General features: G+C 40.6%; 1 protein-coding gene across 1 annotated transcript in view; it reads right to left on the minus strand.

Moving 5' to 3' along the window:
* The window catches only part of LOC147726371 (A disintegrin and metalloproteinase with thrombospondin motifs 12-like), a 1,277,451-nt gene that overhangs the window by 740,919 nt on the left and 516,061 nt on the right, over positions 1 to 20,471 (minus strand). Inside the window, exons 4-5 of the mRNA XM_086963459.1 lie at positions 14,140 to 14,350; positions 4,682 to 5,803 (exon numbers count right to left, since the gene is read on the minus strand). Of these exons, the coding sequence (XP_086819585.1) occupies positions 4,682 to 5,803; positions 14,140 to 14,350 (1,333 nt within the window). The remainder of the gene's footprint in view (positions 1 to 4,681; positions 5,804 to 14,139; positions 14,351 to 20,471) is intronic.

Here is a 20,471-nt window from a genome sequence, read left to right on the forward strand (position 1 = left end):
TATCTTTTTAGCATATTGGTAAATCCAACAGTAAGACACCACCTTTGCTTGCAAGTGTGGGAGAAGTTAAAGTGATAGCCTTATTAAAGCAAACCACATTATATATTTAGATTTTTAGCTGCTAATATTGTTTTAGTTCCATAACAGGCAACTATATGCTGGTAGGTACAAGCTACTACCAGTCACTATAGCATACATAATTTAGTTACAAGTGAATCTGGGTAAGCAGTGCACTTCCTAACATGCCCTTATTCATTCCTGTCAGGAGATCTGACAACAACGTGTGCTCTGTAAAATGATCAGTAATCTATGCATTACCTATGTGGTAACATCAGCTCTGATCCTCAAGTGGTGCAGAGAACTGATTCTAGGAGTGGCAAATAAATAGAAAATGAGAGCGAAATCTAATACATGTTTGTCCGCCGTTTTATGATGTTATTTGGGTAACTGTTGTCATGACATCTTCGCCATCACATCATTCTTTGTGGCAGAAATATCTTCCTGCTAGTTACCTCAAGGAGTTTTGATTTTCATTGTTTTTGAACAGACATCTGTAGATGAACTTGATAGGAAATATGTCTCTTTTTCCATAAAAATCCAAGGATGTTTTGCACTTAAGTAATGAATGGCATAATTCCATGGGTCTGTAGTTTTGAATTCCCTGTCTTCCTGTCAATGGATGTCTAATTTATTTTCTCTCTCTCTCCTACTCTCCTTTTTATTTATTTATTGTCCTCTCTTATTTTTCCTTTCATCTCTCTCTATTGCATTTGTACCTGGGGAAAAATCATGTGTGGTCCCAAAATGCATCACTAACAGCGATATGGTACCCCTCCTGTCAAATAAAAGTACTTATTTTGAGAGAGCCATGCAAAGGACCATACGCCCAAGTGTGCTACCCCAAAAGAAATAAACATGGGCACAAAGCACTGCAATGACATCAAATAATAACACCATTAGCTACATGTGCCACTGAGGTGCCAAACTGAGGCACTCAAATATACAAAAGCATGAGAAACTAAAATTCACTGTAAAACTCACAGGTCCAGAATCCGTAATCTCCCTGCTTGTTGTGATTGGGAATACCAAAACTAGCAGGAAATATGATAATACAATAAATGCACCCGATCCAACCAATGGGCATATTTGCATTGTATTATTGCCACCAGAACATCACTTTTTTGATGTTCTGGTGGGGATAATTCCTTTGCCCTATTTACAAGGTGGTGTTAAGACACTTAGGGGCCTACCACAGCACATGTTTGATAAAGGGACTGACTTTCCAGAAATACCTCAGTTATGATCTATAAATATTTGCTTATGTCTTCCTCTCGAAGGACTAGTCCAAAGTTTTACCTTCTATGAGTTATGCAGAGGCACCATCCCACCTGCCTTGAAGTGCCACAAACTTGGCCAAAAGGTGTCCACTTTTCTTTGCAGTTGTTCCAGGGGTGCCACCAATGCCGTTAGACATGGACAGGTACACTGGTGTCCCTCCTACAAGCACTATTTTTTGTAAAATTTTTGTGTGATTAATTTTGGTATTATTATTCCAAGGAAGGAAAATTTGTGACACAACACATCAATCCAAAACATACATTGGACTGATAATATAACAGAAAGGATGTGAATTCATGACAAATTACGATGTACGAAGCTAATAGAGGTCGTGATAAGACATTTCTCCTTCTCACACAATCGCTTATATAGGTACCAACTCAGAAAAATCAAAATCTTTTCTCTCATCCTTCAAATGCTTACAGTAATAATAATGCTTCAATTCAATCCTTATTCATTTTACATCCTAAGGTACTAAACATCATATAGAGAGTGCATATGCCCCTTAAAGTGAAATTATTCCAAAGAGTTCATTTCCCCAAAAATACCTCACACATAATAACTATGCTTCACTTCAATCCCTGATTATCCCCAATTATTGCACATTCAAAAGTGCTATACATCATAAAGTGCCTGTCCCTTAAAGTGCGATTATTCAGAGGAAAGTAAATACCTCAAACACAGTAGCTGTACTTAGTTCAGTTCTCGATTATTAAATATCCTAAAGTGCTTTACTTCAGAAAGTGCCAGTGCTACCTTAAAATGGCAATGCTAGGAATCGAAAAAATATTTTAACGCTAAAAATAACAGAGTGCTGCCATCACTAAACTTCATCTGCTTCTGTAAATAGCAATATGAACTATAGTAGAGACCAGACCCCACTCCTTCCAGGAATATTTCCTCCATTTTCTGTACTATTGTAAAAAGCGATGAACTTTGGCATGATGCCAGGCTTCGTGCTTGCTAACATTCAGCATTTTTTCCTCCCATTGTGCTAATCTAGGAGGGGTTAGGGATTTTCGATAAGTGGTGATGAGGGAGCGGGCCACCAGCATTGCAGTAAATATAAAATGGTACATATCATTTTGCCCTGCCATCTCCCCATCCCAAATACCCAGAAGTGACATTCTCGGAGAAGGATGGATATCACATTCAATTATCCTACATACTACCTGGAACACACCACTTTAAAATGTTGCAACAACATTGGAACCCAATATCTCAAGGAAAGAATCGCCTTCCATGTATTCAAGAGAAACCTCCGATCCGCGGACCTAGCCCTTGCCGAATTCAAGCGCATTTGAAGAGCCAGAACAGGTGGAACAGACTTCTCCTATGTCGCAGCAAAGACCTGGAACGAGCTCTTGATCAACATCAGACACCATCCACATCCTGCACATCCTGCACATCTTCAGGAAGATCTTCAAGACCTGGCTCTTTGAGTGACCGGAGCTGCTCCCCCACCCCCCCGCCAAGCGCCTTGAGACCCTTACGGGAATTTTGCAAAAATATTGGTATAAATATGATAATCAGAGTTTAAAAGTCATAGGTCTATAAGATGTCGGAGCTTTGGCCTTTTTCCCTGGCTTTAAAGAAGTCCCCAAAACCCCTTTCTGAAATGAGTCTGGAAACTGACCACCCTCCAAGCAGATGATGAAAATGCGTCGACAAGGTACCCTTTAATATTGATACAAATATTTTACAAAACTCGAAACTGAATCCATCCTCCCTGGGGGCTTTACCATTGGTGAGCTGTCATATGATCTTTTCCACCTCCCTCTTTGTGATAGGATTTAATAAAATGGAAGCCATCTCTTCCGTCAAGGTAAGACATTTTTTTATTCTAAATATAATTTACCAAGATGACACCTATATATGGTTTTGTCACCAGGACTAACTATTTTCTCCAAAACACCTACGATTCACAATCCGAAGTCCTGAAACACCCACTGTATACGTTGGTCAGTATGGAGTGTACCTGTCCTGTGAAAAGTTCATATGGAAAAACATCTTTCTTGCTTCAATGCCCAGTTGTCTGTCCTATTCAATCTGATCTACCACAGGCAAAGGTTGTAAGTCTTAGCAGTCAAATTGGCATGGCAACAAAGTGTCTTGACTGATCAGCTACACATGCCCTACAAGGTGGAGCTGCTTAAAAGAAAAAGGTGAAAAAGGCACTCAGCAATGAAACTCACCCTGGTTATACACCTCTACTTAAGAGCTGTTTGTGGTTTCTCTTGTTCAATAAAGGATATACCCGCTTGCCTTTGATGATTTACTTGCTCCTCAAATGCAATGCTCATAACCTCAACCATGATGTGACAGAATATATCAGTATTAACATTGATGACATCACTGGTGACATAGCACTACAAAATTTACAGCATTAACAGTATCCCTATGGATACTGTGGCATTTATTGGATTGGAATTTTATTGTTATTTAATGATTTGGTTTGCTTAGTCCAGTTATTTATTGATATAAATAGTATAAGGTCTTGAAGACAGCAATGAGGGTGTCAATTCTGCTGTGCATGCTAGTGAGGATTATGGTTTGCTCAGCTAAACTTAACTGGTCGACGTTTAACTGTATTCTTTTACGACAGCAAGTTTGTTTTAACATGCATTCAGGTCTTACGAGCAGAAGAAACCATAACCTATCATCAACAAAGCTCTTTTGTGAATTTTTAGAGTATTCATTATTTATTTTGCATCCCTTTTGCTGTGTCCAACCCCGATTGCACATAGCCATCTTGATTGGTAATTGAAATTGAAAACAATTGTGCAATACAACTGAAAAAATCTCCACAGGCTGATATTCAGTGTTGTTAGCAGGGACCTTAGACTGCAAGGACTTGAAGATTTATTAAACTATTCCTTCAGAGGGATGAACTCAGAGATTTACAAAAACTGTAAGCCTTTCAAAATCTGCCCACCTACACACACACATGATTAAAAAAACACCCAGTTCTGTTCATTGACTTTAATTCTAATACCCGCCACTCTTTCCTGTGTCTACTGGTTACTACACTCATTGTACTATTTTATGCTGCTCTAAAAGGTTCTGTGTTATATACACCATACAAAATCAAAGAGTAAATTTACAAAACAATTCAGATCGCAAAGAGCGGTATCAGCCAATAAAACATACCACAAAATCTAAAATAAAAACTGTATCTGATATTTGAAACATACTGCACGTAGTTTAGTTATTTACATAAAGAAATCGTCATTTAATACCACAACATATGCTTTATAGGATTTCATATGGGGCTTAACAATGGTGTATATTTCAGTCATTTTTTTTTTTATGGGCTACTACCACTATGTTAGAGATATCTTACCTCACTCCAATTCCCCGCTATCCAGAAGGCCTGTTGTGAAATATTGGTACTTGTTTCTTGGAGATTTCCTTCTGTTGTTGTCCTTAAATTCCAGTCAGAATTGTTTAAGTTGAAGTTAAACAATTTCACAAAAGGCATAGAGTTGTTCAACGTATTCATTAATTCTGTAGCATCTTCATCCAAATAAGGCCGCATTGATGGTGGTCTGTCCGTGACAGTGCTATCTATGATTGGAACACTAACTTGAATGTCAATATTTGTGGGCCTTTCGTTGGTCGCTGAAACTGTCACATCATCACTAGTCTCTGGATATGAAGAGTGGGTAGTAAATTCATTCTGAGAAAATGTTGGCCACATTTTAGGAATTGTACTGCGACTTGTAACAATGTGAAGGCTGTTGCTCGATGTCTTTCTAATGAAGTTGGTTTTGGAGATATTTTTGGGTTCAAATTGTCTGTCCAGTTCATCATCGTCTTGTTGTGTGGAACCTTCGGTCTCATCAAACTCCAAGCTTGGATCATCCGTTGTAAATTCTTGAATTGATGAAGCTTTATAGGAACTTTGAGAGGTAGTAGAAAATAATTCATGGCTTTCTTCAATCATTACTTTACTCACTTTTGTTAATTGTTCAACATTTACATCAGTTGGTTGATTGGTGATGGGTCTCACAGTGCTTTTCTGCAACCCTTTGCTCTCAGTAAATACTAAATTTCCATCTGTATTTAAATAAGTAGAATTATTTATATTTTCATCTTCTATATTATTATTGATTGAAGTTGTTATTGGTCTGGGATATGTTGCCAAGTAGGAAGTTGGAGAGGGGACCACATATGTTGTTGGCATTTTAGTTGTTGTCAAGAGTCTTCGGTTGGGTTTTGGTGGCAGTGATTTACCTGAAGGTCTTCGTTTGGGGTTAGGCAATGTTTTCCGATTTGTTATCCTGGTGGGATTGTTGTCAGTTGTGTGAATTTTGGTAGGTAGAAATGATCTTCTGAACAGACACTGCTGGAGGCCACACAGAGCTTTGGTATTGGGCTTTCTTAAAACATCGCATGGTTCATTGTTGTTCTTGGAGCAGGTAACACTCCTCATCCTTACACCACCGCCACATGTAACTGAACACTGCAAAGTAAGTAGAAAGATACATTTCTACCATTTAATTTTTGTAAAATCTTTTTTATATTCTCATCTGTTTACACAGTTTCATTTTTCTCTTTTCTCTTTCTTGAATTTTGTTTTCATTTTGGTCTTTCTTGCTCTCTTTATGCTATCCTTGGCAATACAATACAAAAGTGTTTATCTTGATTGACTTACACATTAGTATCTGCACGTATAAAGTACACAGAAAATGAATAACGTAATTACAATTTCATGATCTGCCCATTTATTTTTCACCTTTTTTGATAATTTTTTGCACACATTTTTCTTTCTATGCATTTTTATTTTCTATTATCATCTATTTGATGTATCCTCCTTATCAGTACGTATGTATTTTTGTGGTCTTGCTACAAAAAGCTTTAGCTGGCTTTCTGTTGTGGACAGCAATGCAAGCAAATACTTTATCTTATAGAATGGGTGTGACATCTGTTCCTTGCTCATAAATGGATAGCTTTCCCGTCTATTGCAATTCCCTGTTCCAGATTCATGTTTGCCCTACTCCTGGAGTATTTACGTTTCACTCAGATTTGTCATCAGCTGGGTGGCTTTTGTATGACAGGTGCTGGTCAAGTGAAGCCTGATGGAGTAGAAATGAGTGACAGCGTTAATATAAAGTAGCTTAATAGATGTCCTCTGTAGGTCTCAGAGAAGTGATTATAACTTGTTTTTGTTTTGTTGTCTAAATTATAAATGGACGTATATCTCTATAATTATGAGTGTATGTGTTTTAAGAGAAGAAGTATTTTTAAAACGTTTTTATTGCATCTATTCTAGAGATATAGAGTTCAGCTGGTTTACACATAATGAGGATGATGAGAGCATGCTATTAGCTTAATAAACATTACAAACATAGCAAGGGCATTGTGACAAAAGATGTACAGGCAGTGCACCAGCTTGTCATACAGGGAAATATATAGAACACAGATGAAATAAATCTAATTAAATAAACACATGCCAAGGGTCCTGAGGTTAGATCGACAAATAACAAATTGAGTTGAGGGACACGTAGCTAGCCAATAGGAAAACACCGAAAGCAGGACTAAAAAAATGTCTGCTATCTCTAGGTCTAGAATCATGATTAAACCACTCTGTGTAGTATATATTAAAAGCCTAACTCATTGGTGAATTTAGAGTTAAATATGTATTAAGGAAAAGTTACGTTTAGCAAGTTTCCTTTTCCTGCCTGAAGCTCCTTGAATTCAGTTTGCGTTAGTTCTCTATCAGTAGCTGAGCCAGGATTAGCCCTGATGCGCTGTGAAAACTGCTCACTGAGCAGAAATAATGGCTTAGGTGTGAGAAGATGTTCTGCTCTCGTGATAGGAAGTCTAGGGTCTTCCCTGATACAAGGCAATGTTATGTGACACCTGGAAAGCCCCCAGCAGACAGACCCCAGAACTGGTTTGAAGTAACTACGGAGGCTGGGGCTACTCATTACAATGGCCAGACCTCTGGATGGTCACACAGGCTCTGAAGAATGGTTTACTCTTCTTGGATTTCAAGACCACAGGGTACTGTGGGACTGTTTGCTGTAGAGAAAGCAGGAACTGCTGCAAAAGTGTGTAAGGTTACCTCTAGGAACTTTTACCCCATTTTTTAAGTAGAAGTGAGTACTCACCCACTAGCTTGTGCCACGTATAAATGTGGTATCCTCCTTGGAGCATCTTATGGAATTGCAGACGAACAGAAAAGGAACACCTGATGACTGTGACCTTATAGTACATATGAAGGACTGGACATGTTCCTACTGTACCCAGAAAAAATAAGTAGACTCCAAGGGTCAGGTCCCTAACCTCCTGCATAGATACAGGAATGCAAAATGCTGCAAGATAACTGTTCTATATCTGATCAGTATCAACTGGATCTGCCCTGGACCCTGCATTGAGTCTTCACCCAGAAAGGCTGTTCCTTGGGTTCTGGAGACTCTGGCTGTGTCTAACCAAACTTCTCCTACCACCTCTGAAAACCTGGAACTCAAAAACATTTTGGACTTCCAGACCTCTGGAGGACTGGGACAAACCACTCCACCATATCTGTCTACAGCACGGCCGTGCTGAGCTAATAAAATATGTTTCTACTGCTTGGAGCCTCTGTGCAGTAATAGGGTACCTGATGAGAAGGTACCCGATGTTCCTGAACTCATTGTCAGAAATAGCCTGCCCACTAGTGGATCCTGAGCTCCAAAAAAGACTAATCCCAAAGGTAAAAATCTTGACTGGACAAATTCACCAAAAGTATCTAGCCAGGGAAAGACTTCCATCGGCTCAAAATATGAATGTCTCCCGCTCAGAGCTTTTCCAGTGAAACCAATGGCTTCAGTGGGACCATCCAGTGCCTATTCAACCTTGTGAAAACTGCTTTGGATACAGCGTGTCACCCAGGCACACTGAGGTATTTTGACTTCCAAAAAAGAGATCTAGGGGCAAATTTATCAAAGGGTTGCACCATCCATTTCCAAGCAATGGGGCGCAAGAGCAAAGCAACTCTTAAGTTAGATTTATCAAGCCACCAAGGTGATCTTACATGCCCTTCGTGGCTTGATAAATCTTGAGTAATGCGACTCAGCACAAATCGTTGCATTGTGTTACTCCGTCTAAGGGAGGCGTTCCATGGGTGAAGCATGGTTATTCCCACACACCACCCACGGAGTTTGGCGCATTCCCAGATTTACCATTCCTGCTAGACCTTGGAATGCATAGAAATGCTACGCATCTCCAGGAGAGGTGTAACTAGGAGAAACATATTTAATTCTCATCGCTTTCTCCTCTTTCTATGTGTGCTGCATTGTGCAGCACACTAGAAAAAAGAAAATGCCTCAGGGGATTGTTTTTGTGTTGGGAGGTGTCATTTTCTGCACAAAAAACAATTCTGCTTACAACGCAGGTCCCCTTGCATCATGGTGCAAGGATGCCTGCATTGAGGCTATGATGCACATTGTGCCCCAGAAAATGACAGTAATGTGCCATAATATGCTAAATGTGGTGCATTGCTGCCATTTCCCAATCACGCAACACATCAAGTTGGCTGTGTGATCATTTGATAAATATGCCCCTAAGTTCCAAGGTAAAATCCCTGACCAGCTTAAACCGGGCTGGTGTATTTGACTCAGGCTCCTAAGGACTGGTTTACTGTGGCCATTTACTACCATTGGGGTATTGTGCTTTTTAGTACTATTTACCACTAAATCTTTACAAATGCATATATATGGTTTGTCTGATTGAAATCGGAACATTTTCGTGCACTACTTTGATGAAGCGAGTTTTTAAAATTAATTTTGTTTTCACTCGCTGAGTTTAACTTCCATAATTAATTAACCACATGGCTGCTAGGCGTTTTCCCGTCCTGTGCTGAATAACCAAAATAACCATTATTCATGACGAGCTGGCCTTGTCATCCGCGCACGGCAGGTAAGCGCCATGACGAGCCCAGCTCATCATTAGCTTCGAAGGGGTTAATATTATTAATGAGTTTTGCATGTCTTGTATTAATTCAACCTAGAATATTGTGCACTTACATAAACACGAGGGAATTAACATTATGTGCTACTTTGATGTAAGACGCAAGGTCGAAGAAAAGCTGTTAGAGGTTTACTAAAAAAATCTTTAAAGGGGAGGTGTGTAAATAGTACTATTTTAAAATTTTTGTTTAAAGTAAAACTTTATAAAAAAAAAAAGGATGCCTAATACTGACAATTCAAGGTGTGCTATTTTAAGAATATGTTGTAAAATGTCTTCTATTTGTGTGATTCTAATCATTTTTGTTTGGTTAATTTTGGCAGTCATCTTTCCTTTTGGCATAGACGAGGAGGACTTTAAAGCTAACATGACAAGCAAAGCTGAATCTAAACAAGCTGTTCATGATGTTGCAGGCAAAACTGATAGAGTTATTGAGTATAAACCAGAGATCCACCAAGATAGAACTGTTGGTGATTTTTCTACTAATTCTTTTTCAAGACTCTTGTCAGAATATGTAAAGGTCATGGATGTGAAGGATTGTTACGTTTGTGTGAAGCTTCCTGCTTCAGTTTCAGAAGGGGTCAAATATAATATGCTTCCCCTTACTTATGGCATTGCATGCAGTGTTATAGCTAGCTTGTTTTATCAAACAGGTCGTCTGGAGTACTATTACTCAGACTACGATTACATTTTTGCTAACCTGAAGGTTTTAAATAGCTTAAATAAAGTCAGGCCTGCTAAACAGATGAGGGAATTCTTTTTGGTGACTAATGAATTTACCTACGAATATGCTTACAAGAACAATTTAATTTGCAAAATGAGAGATGAAGAAAGATCTTTTCTCAAGTTGGTTGAGGAGAGAAGGGTGATTTATAAGAGAAATGAGATGCTGAAACAGACTAAATCCAGATTTTGGCAGCTTGAGGATGAGAAGCTTAATGGTGGAAATAGTTATGCTGCTATTCACATAGAAGATCCTGTTAGTGGGAAATTCTGTATTAGGAGAGATAACACTTTATACGACAATTATTTTGTCGGTGCTAGTCAGTGTGGAGGATACTTATCGCATCATAGGGGGTTGGGGATTTAAAGGTGGCAAAGATCCAATTTTCCCTGGAATTTATTTTATTTGTGGGAACAAAGCTTACTTTAGTCTCCCGAACCATTGGTATGGGACATGTTACCTTGGTTTAGTTTTTCCAAAAATTGCTCATGTGGACAGAAATGGAGAAGGTTCATTCGAAATTGGCAAACACCTGAACAGATACAGGAGAGAAAGTTTCTCTGAGATCATGGGTGACATATTTGGTGCAATACTTCCTATGGTGGGAATAACTCTGAATGCAATCAAAATCAGAAAGGTCTCCACAATTGTTGACAGATTGTCCACAGATACTGCAAGTGGTTTCCAATTAGTTAACACAGAACTTGTCGCTACCAGAAGTATGGTTATGCAGAACCGTCTTGCATTAGACATTCTGCTAGCAAAAGAAGAAGGAGTCTGTGGGATTTTACATGTCTAGCATTGCTGTACTTATATCCCAGTCAAGAGCCAGAATTTAGAGATGCTTATCAAAAATATCACTGAATTTCACTCAGAAATAGAAGCCATGGAAAGCGGCAATTTTTCAGAACGTTTGAGCAAAAGGTTTGAGGAAATTGAGAAGTGGTTTGGAGAAATTGGCAGTTCAATCATTGGTAAAGTACTTTATCCTGTAATAATCATTGCTATAGTGACACTTTTGTTAAAAATTAGGTGCATGATTCACAAGAGAAAGAAGCATGTGAGGGAAAAGAGAAGAATCTACAAACTCAGAAAGGCTCAGGAGTAGGAGATAGAAATGGAAGAGTTTCGTAGAGCTCAATATGAGAGCTCCAGACAAACTGCTGAGACAGGGGTTTAGGATTACTAACACAGAGAGTGTTCAAAATGTGACGTCTACAAAAAGTTAACATTTTGTAAATTTTGGGGTTTTGTTTGGTGATTTTGAAATCACCGCATGAGGGAGTTGATGAAGCGAGTTTTTAAAATTAATTTTGTTTACACTCGCTGAGTTTAACTTCCATAATTAAATAATAATATTAATGAGTTTTGCATGTCTTGTATTAATTCAACCTAGAATAATGTGCACTTACCTAAACACGAGGGAATTAACATTATGTGCTCTTGTTGTATTTGCCAGTTCGTTAAAAAATAATAAATTAACTTTGTCTTTCCGTTTTGTCAACATTAATTGCGGCTGCCTAAATAATGGCATGTGCTTATTTTTAAATGTGCTTTTGTTTATATCGAGTCTTGTGTGAAAAGTCTCTATGTTTGTTGCTATCTCTGTGCTTAAAGCTAGGTAATTTAAACTAATGGGATAACATTAGTGAAGGGGGTGGGTAACGGAATGACTTTCATTACTCTAATTAATTAATGCTTTGTGTTTTCCTTGCATACTAGTGCTTCGAAAAAGAGGCCTGAGGCCTAGTTTTAAGATGGATGTTTTGGAGTCCTGTCATGATAGATCAGATCAACAATAGATCAGTGCCCACCCCCCTTCAGTGTGGTGTCCCACAGGGCTCATCACTGAGCCCTACGCTTTTTAACGTCTACATGGCCCCACTGGAGAGGGAGGTCGCACCCTTTGGAGTGAAACTCGCAACGTATGCGGATGACACCCAATTGATTGTTTCGCTCTCGTTCGCAGAAAACCATGGTGAGAAGTTTGCCGCCTGCCTTACCAACATCATGGCATGGATGGCCGACTCAAGACTCAAGCTTAATGCCTCCAAAACCGAGGTGATGTTGCTGGGAAATCTCTGCACCTCCCTCCCCAAATGTATGTGGCCGGCCTGCTTAGGAGATCCTCCGACCCCGAAGGAATCCATAAAAAGTCTCGGCGTCTGGCTTGAACCGGTTCTGTCGATGCACACTCAGGCGAAAAAAACCGCAGGGTGTTGCTATTGGCTGCTCCGCTCAATACGGAAAGTTATGCCCTTACTCCCACTAGACTCCAGGAAATTGCTGGTACAGGGCCTTATTCTGTCAAGACTGGATTATAACAACGCCCTTTTCCTGGCTGCACCGGAATACACCCTGAACGTGCTCCAGAGGGCACAGAATGCAGCCGCAAGACTGCTGACGAATACACCCAGAAGAACGTCAGCGAAACCGGCCTTGAAAGCGCTCCATTGGCTGCCCATAAGAGCGAGAGTGAAATTCAAAGCGCTCTGTACAGTGTTCAGAGTCCTCCAAGGCACAGGCCCTCCGATCCTCAGAGATCTGATCCGCCCTTACAAATCATCACGAACGCTCCGCTCTGGCAAGGAAAACCTGGTAGCTATCCCGAGAGCAAAAAGAGCAAGGACCGGAGGACGCCGCTTTTCAATAAATGCGGGTCAGCTATGGAACTCCCTCCCAACATCAATGAGGAAAGAATCTAGCTTGACCAGATTCCGAAAATCTCTGAAAACGTTCCTTTTCCCCCAGAATGACTAACATCTCTGGATGCGGTTCAGAGGAGGTCTGTCTGTGTGTACACGTAGCGCTGGGACGCTCAAGGGCAGCCATGCGCTTTAGAATTTTTTTTTCATTTCATTTCATGAGCCCAGCACAGCAAAGAATAAAAAAGTTTGTCGTTCATAATCATCAGTGAACAAATACGAGGAACTGTGCAGGATGTGCTCCGTGTTGTATAACTTTTCCAAGGACAAGATATGGCAGAAAAGCCAAAGCTGAGGAAGCAACGAACTGTTATTCAATAAATTGTTGCAAGGTCCTCGGAAGTTAATGTCACTTGTAGACAATGAACAATATCCTTATAGAAGAGCATGATTTTGGAAATGAAGAGGCAATGACTTCATGTGGACTGACGGCTGTCAGCCAATGGAATCGCCGGATGGCTTTCTAAAAGTATTCTTTTAGCTAGTTTTAGATAGAGAAAAGGTATAAAACTTGGCCCCTTGGGAGGAGCTCTGCTGGCTCATTCTTGAATCCTGAGAGCGTGAGATGCTGACGGACTTTTGACTCACGTAAGGGAAATGAACTTATGCTTTTCCTTTTAGGTTCCTATTTAGTTTAGACAGGGAAAGAGGGTTTTAGGGAATGAGATTTCATTTGCTTTAATACTTTTCATGCTGATTTCATTTGAACTGACAGTCTAATGCGCCTTTACTTAATAAAAATGATTGTTCAATTAATGCTAATAAAAGATTTAAATGCTCTTTACTTGATAATAGAGTTAATAAAATAGATTTTGAAATGACAAGATGGTCTTGATTATTTTAAGAGTCTAGTTACCATTAGTTAATCCATTGCCTAGGTGACTTAATTAAATGTACATTTCTATTACAATGACAATGATAAACTGCAGCTGTATATAAATATGAATAGTCTTGTGAATAGTTATGATTAATTAGGTCACATGATTCAGTTGGTCAATTCTTGTCTCAGTCATATATGGGCCTTGAGATGAAATTATGATTTATGGTGAGTATTTTGGTGTAGTGAAGTGCTTATGAGACAGAATTTCTTTAGGCCAGCTGGATCACTTTTTTTAATTAAATTATACCTTATTTTTTTTTAATTTAGTTTGGGATATTTATTGCCTGGTGTTTATTACTGTTTTGGTACTGCATGAATACTTTGCACATTGTTCTAGTTAAGCCTGTCTCCTCTGTGCCAAGTCTACCCAGGGTGAGCAAATGTTAATTTAATGACCTGAAGGCTTCAACCTGAAAACAATTGACATTATTTATTTATTTAGACAGGCTCACACCCCAAATAATATTTGGATTGACTCACAGCTTTACGTTTTAGTGTAAAAGATTTTACAAAAAGACACGTGTTTAGTTAGTTTTTACCTCTGTCCAGTTGCTCACTGTCCAATCCGATGGGCACAAGACATCCCTGTTGCACGACATGTGGGTCTTGGGTTTGAGGAGGTGGTGGCAGTCATCCGCCTGCATTGCTTGCTCATCGGAGCCCACCGTTTGAATGCACAGCACCGCTCGTTTCTGCTCGCCAGTGGGTCCACAGGTGGTCGAACACTTCTGCCACTCTCCCGCCCACCATCTACAAATATGGAGCCAGAAGTAGTGGTCACCCAGGTGCCAGCATTACATACTTTCAAAAATGTCAATAATTATAGGGCCCAGAGAAGACTCATTTAAATGCATTGTGCACACTATTTTAATAAAACTCATACCGTTACAAAATGAGAAAATATAGGATACATTTTCGTGCATATAATAAGTTGAATATTTACTTCTGTAGCATTTTTTTCATTTTCTTGTAGTTGCTTGATGAAGCGATGAGGGACACAGAGAATAAGAGGAGAATGGGTAGCAGAGAGAAAAGCCTGCTGCAGATTGAAATAGTTTGTGAGGGAATTAACTGTGTTAGTCTGATAGTGCAAGTCTGTATAATATAAACGCTACTATGTAGGTTGCTTCGGCCTTGTGTGGTTGGTGAGGATTCTGTTATCCAGAATTCACAGCCAGAAGAATAGTGGAAAGTTAATTGGGAGGTAGTATAATATAAGAGGATGTAGTGGGGCATGGGAACAGAACTATCGTGTTAGAGAAGTTCAGTTGTGCTTGAGGTGTAACAACTACTGAGTTGTTACACCTAATAACCTTTAGGAGAGCAGGGCCAGGTACATTTGAGATGTATTTATTTATTTTTATTTAACCATTTAGAGAGCGCATGGTTACACTTCCGGTGTGTCCCCGCGCTGGTAGCAGACTTTCAGGTGGCGGAAATTGAAGGTAAAGCATTATCCACTCAGCCCATGGGCTTATGACATGAGATCTTGAGCGTCTATACTGGTTTAAAGGTAGGGAAAAGCCATGTCTTTAGCCTTTTATGGAAGGTGGCTTCACAGGGCTCTTTTCTCATGTTAACTGGTAATGTGTTCCAATGCTTAGCTGCCAGGTATCTAAAAGATCACCCACCCATCCTAGCCTTCGATATTCTTTGTACATTTACTAGTGCCCTTCCTCCGGATCTCAGGTTCCGGCTAGGTGTGTAGACTGTTATGATTGTTTGGAGATACCATGGACCTTTTTCACCAGGATTCGTGGCAATAGCACATTGTCTTGAACAATATTCTTTTCTCCACAGGTAGCCAATGTAGTTTAGCTAGGGCTTTTGTTATAGATGTTATTTTATGGAGATTCAACACTAGGCGAGCTTCCGCATTTTGTATCGATTGCAGCTTCATTAGCCTTTTTGGTTTTGATCCTAAATATAGGACATTGCCGTAGGTGATCTGGGAGGTGACCACGACATGTACTATTGTTTTCCTTGCTTTGACCGGTAATAAATCGAGGACCTTCCTCAAGACTTTTAATGTCCCGGAGCATTTACCTGTTACTTTCCGGATTTGACTATCAAATGTCAGTTTGGAGACCAGCGACACTCAAAGATTTTTGACTTCTGTTTTAGGAGTTGGAATTTGGCCATGTGTCTCTGGCCACTTAGCAGATGTCCCGACAGATGGAGCTCTTCCCACTTTCATCACCACTGTTTTGCTTCCATTGAGTTTCAGGCAATCGTTGGACATCCATGCTGCTACATCCTTCAGGCACTGGGAGAATTGGTGAGCAGTCCGTTCCGGGTTTTGGGACAGTGTGACAATTAGCTGCGTATCATCAGCATATGGCACCATGGACACATTATGCCCTTCCACTATATCTGCCAGTGCCCACGTATAAGGTGAATATCGTGGGGCTCGAAATTGAGCCCTGTGGGACTCCCTGTAGCAGGGGAATTCTCTTGGATGTATGCGAGTATTGCGTGCCCTGGAAACACTGTGAAGACAGGAAGAATGTCATCCAGCATAAGGCCAAGCCCCTAACACTGCACGCCTCTAATCTTTGGAGAAGGAGATTGTGGGAGACGGTGCCAAAAGCTGCTCTAAGATTCAACAAGATCAGTGCAGCTGTCTATCCTTCGTCCGCGAGTTGCCTTTGTGTTTCGGTGGCCAGGAGGAGAGCTGTTTCAGTTAAATGTACAGCTCTGAAACCTGATTGCGAGGGGTGAAGTTAGGCATTTCTGCCAATATGGTTGGTTAACTGTTTATTCGTTACTTTCTCTGCAATTTTTGCAAAGAGGGTAGTAGCAAGATGGGACGTAGGTTATCTAGCACAGTGTCGTCCATTAGTGGCTTTTTCTTTAGCGGGTGAACCATAGCTTGCTTCCATTTATAAGGGACTTCTCCCAATTGAAAGGATCGGGCCATTAGCTCAGAGATGAATGGCATAATGTGGTTGCCTACCTGCATCAGGATCTCTGGGTGTGCTGGGTCCATCGGGGATCCGAATTTAATTCCATTTGCTAGTCCCCTCATCTCGTCTGGTTCTTGCACCTTAAATTCCTCTAGGGTTTCTCCCTCAAATACTGTATTCAGAATGCATTCAGTGCTTCTGCATTCAGGGAGGATGTCATATATCTTTGTCACTTTGCCTGCAAAGAAGTCAGCGTTTCTATTGCAGGACTCTTCTGAGGTGGTAGGTGGCTCGGTTAATTTTTTGATTGACTGTAGGGATTTCAGTATGGAGAATATTTCTTTTGAAGAGTTTTTAGCCCTTTCAATATTTCCTGTATAGAAATCACATTGTGTTCTTTTAGTAAGTGTGTGTTATTTTTTTCGTTCTGTTTTATACTCCTCCTTAATTTTGATACAGTAGTTCTTATGCAATCTGCGTTCCAGCTGTTTACACTTTTTTTTTAGCCTTCATTAATGTCTCATTAAACTACGGTGCTGATGCCTTCAACCTCTTAGTGTCAATTGTGGTCCATGGCACTATTTCATTCAGTTCCTCCGTTATCCATGTTTCAACCTGCCCATTTGCTATGTTTATGTCCTTATCAATTTTGGGCTCATTTTTCAGTTGTGCTTGTGTAAATGTGTTAGGGTTGAAATTGACCCATTTCCTACGGGTGACTATCTGTTTAGGCTTCATAACCAACGGACCCTGAAGAGGAATGAGGAAAGGGATTATGTGGTGATCTGACCAGGAAACTGGCCATGGTGCCCTACTTCGATGTTTGTTATATTGGTAAATATTGGGGTCTAGGAAATGACCCGCTTGGTGCCTTGGGGCGCTAACCTTTTGCACTAGGTTAACCCTTTCTGTGCGTCGGACAGCGCCCGGTTGTCCGACGTCACGGTGGGTGTGTGCTGAGGACGGCCGGGGGCCGCCCTGCCCACGCCCAGTCATAAATCACCCGCCCCGCGGCACAATTCCAGCCGCGGTCAACGGGTTAAACATCATGAGGTATTTACCAGCAGATTGTGCATCCAAAATCTCTACTTCAACAAAATGTATGTTTAGGGCACCTAAAATGAGGAGTTTGTTGTGACATAGATCAGAAAGCGTGCTATGGTGTCATTGTCTGTTTTTGAGAGAGTGAAAAAGAGACCCTCACATTTTGTCTTCCGTTAGGCAGCATTTCATTGGCAATTTATAAATCATTGCGATTCCCTCTTGCTATTTGTCCAACCCGGTCTTGCCTCACTATCCCATATCCTTCTGGTAGTGCATCCAGGATATCAGGGGTAGATCTATCATTGAGCCATGTTTCAGTGAGAAACATAGCGTCAGGCATCTTGTCCTACAGTATTTCAAAGATTTCATATTTGTGTTTTGTTAGAGACCGACAGTTCAGTAGGAGGAAGAACAACTTTACCTTTGCTGTTTATTTGTTTTTATTGGTGGAAAATCCTTGTTGCAGTTCTCACACATCAGCCCCTCCTTATCTACATATATGTTGTGCCTACAGACCTTCCAGATAGGTGGCATCAAACCCAACAATTCGTCCGCCGTGTATATTACTCTTTGGTGGGACTTCCAACTGGCAGGGGGCAGACGGGTGAAGACGTACTTGCCTTTGGTACGCATTCGGCACGCCGGCGCCACGCCCGCTGCGCGCATCCGCAGCTGCATGCTCAAGAAATAGCCTGATGGAAGTGAAAGCTATTCCGCCAACCTCTGACCCCGGAAGTGAGTTTGGGGTCATGGTCCTGCCCACCGCTCGATTGGCACAAACAGTTGCGGGGGACCAGGGCGTGGACCAGAGATCGTTGGACAGCAGCTAGTTCATTCTGTGTCAGGTACGTTCACTTTTCAGCCACCCCAGAAGTTAACAGACTGCTAAAAGCGTGCTCCTATAAAGTTTATAAAAATTATGGCTCACAACTAACATCAATGCTAAAATCAGCTAAATAAGTGCTCCAATCGGCTAAAATCAATGGTCAATACACTCGAGGAAGTGTGCAAAATGCGCAAAGCAAGTTTCGGCTATAGAAACAGAATGCTGGTGACTACCTGATATCTCTGGCAAAGTTCTGCTTCCTGCTACCTAATGCCAATTAAAAATGTAAAGGAGACTTTACTTAATTTGCTAATAGAGTTATTACTGAAGAACTGTGGGTAGGAGCAGACATAAGAAAACATTAGTCTGCAAACTTGCCTGTAACAATATTATGTGGTTACTCCTTTAGATTACGTGGTGAAGCTTAAAGGGAACTAGATACAAAACAATGATGATTCCCAAGAATCACAGGAGGCTTTGTGGTCCACATTTCATGCAAACCACAGAATGGGATAGTTTCCCAAAAATGCTCACTACCCAGAGATTATGAGATCCACCTATATACAGAGTAGTTGCAAACCAAATAAATATTTAGCTTCCAAAATCTGACTTTATTACTAAAGGGCATAGAAGGTCCACAAAGGGAATGGACAGGTTACAAACCCAGAGGATGAACTGCTTGTCAAAATTTCTCAATATTACCTGTGTGCTCTAGGTTTCACCCAGGAGCAAAGTTGGAGCAATCCACAAGAATTCACAGCTTCAAAATATCCACAGTGTTACCCGAAGGACTGTGGTCTGAATGGCAACATGATTGTCATGGCAAATATTGTTTTCAAGCCGCTGGGAAAACTATATCTTCAACAAATTAAACTGATAGACCTGTCAGCCTTTGGATGGTCTTCCTTCAAACCTTTTGCCTACTTACCACCATTTTTGTTACTAAAATTAGTTTATGTTGCACTTATGATGGGTCAATCACATCATCCTATTAAAAGTATTAGAAAACAGAATAGGGTTGTCTGGGAGCGTTTTCTCATAATTCGCTTCCTTCCTGCAGAATCGCTCACAATACATCAAAGTAGGCAGCTCATTCTCTGACTCCTCATCAGTGAGGTGCTGAGTCCCTCAATGGTCGACCATTTTCCCTTCAATCTTTAACCTGCATATGAACCACTATCCTCAATCAATCAAACATTGCATACCACATGTACGCAGAACATACTTGAAGATATCTTCCCTAGACAAAGTCATTCAACTAAATGACAATCTAGTTAAAACTCAGTCCTGGCTCCCTCAAAACAATCTCAAGCTGAACAATCTGAAAACAGAATTCCTTCTTTTCTCCCCGCAAAACAGCTCCACTCTCATCCAAGATTGGCTCAAGCACCTAGATGCTCTCCTTTACAAACCTATCCTTAGTGACTCCACAAAATCCCTTTGAATAAAACTAGACAAGAATCTAAACATGAGAGCTCACATCAGTGCTACCACGTGTAGTGCGTTATTCCAACTCACACTACTGAAGAAATTGAAACCATTTCTACCACCTAAAGACTTCAAACAAGCATTACAATCACTAGTGGTCTCAAGACTAGAATACAGTTTGGCGACCCTGTCAAGTCTACCCAAAGCGAGAACAGCTCCACTCAAAATTACTCTTAATGCTGCAGCGGGACTGGTAACAGGAAATAGACGCTTTGACCACATCATCCCATCGCTTAAGTTTCTAGGCTTGCTTCCCCTCGAGGCAAAAACCCCCCAAAAAATTGCCAGCCTCACAAAAAAAGCCTTACACTTTAACAAACCAAGCTATCTTGTAGAAAATATTTTATCCTCTGGTGGCAGCCGCTACCAAAGACGTGCAAACTCTCTCAGGCTTGAATCTCCTAGATTGCGAAAACAAAAAATTTACACATGCTCCTTCTCTGAGTCGGCGCCAAGGATCGGGAACTCCTTACCACCCAAGGTGCATTCAAAGCCATTGACCCCTTTTTTTTTTTAAAAAAAGGTGAAAAAGATCCCAATGAATAGATTTCTTTCATAGACTTTCGGAGAGCGCTTCCCCAGGGCGCAACGAACATCGCAATGTCAG

The sequence above is a fragment of the Lissotriton vulgaris genome, chromosome 3_1, assembly GCF_964263255.1.
Source record: "Lissotriton vulgaris chromosome 3_1, aLisVul1.2, whole genome shotgun sequence".
NCBI classification, from domain to species: domain Eukaryota; kingdom Metazoa; phylum Chordata; class Amphibia; order Caudata; family Salamandridae; genus Lissotriton; species Lissotriton vulgaris.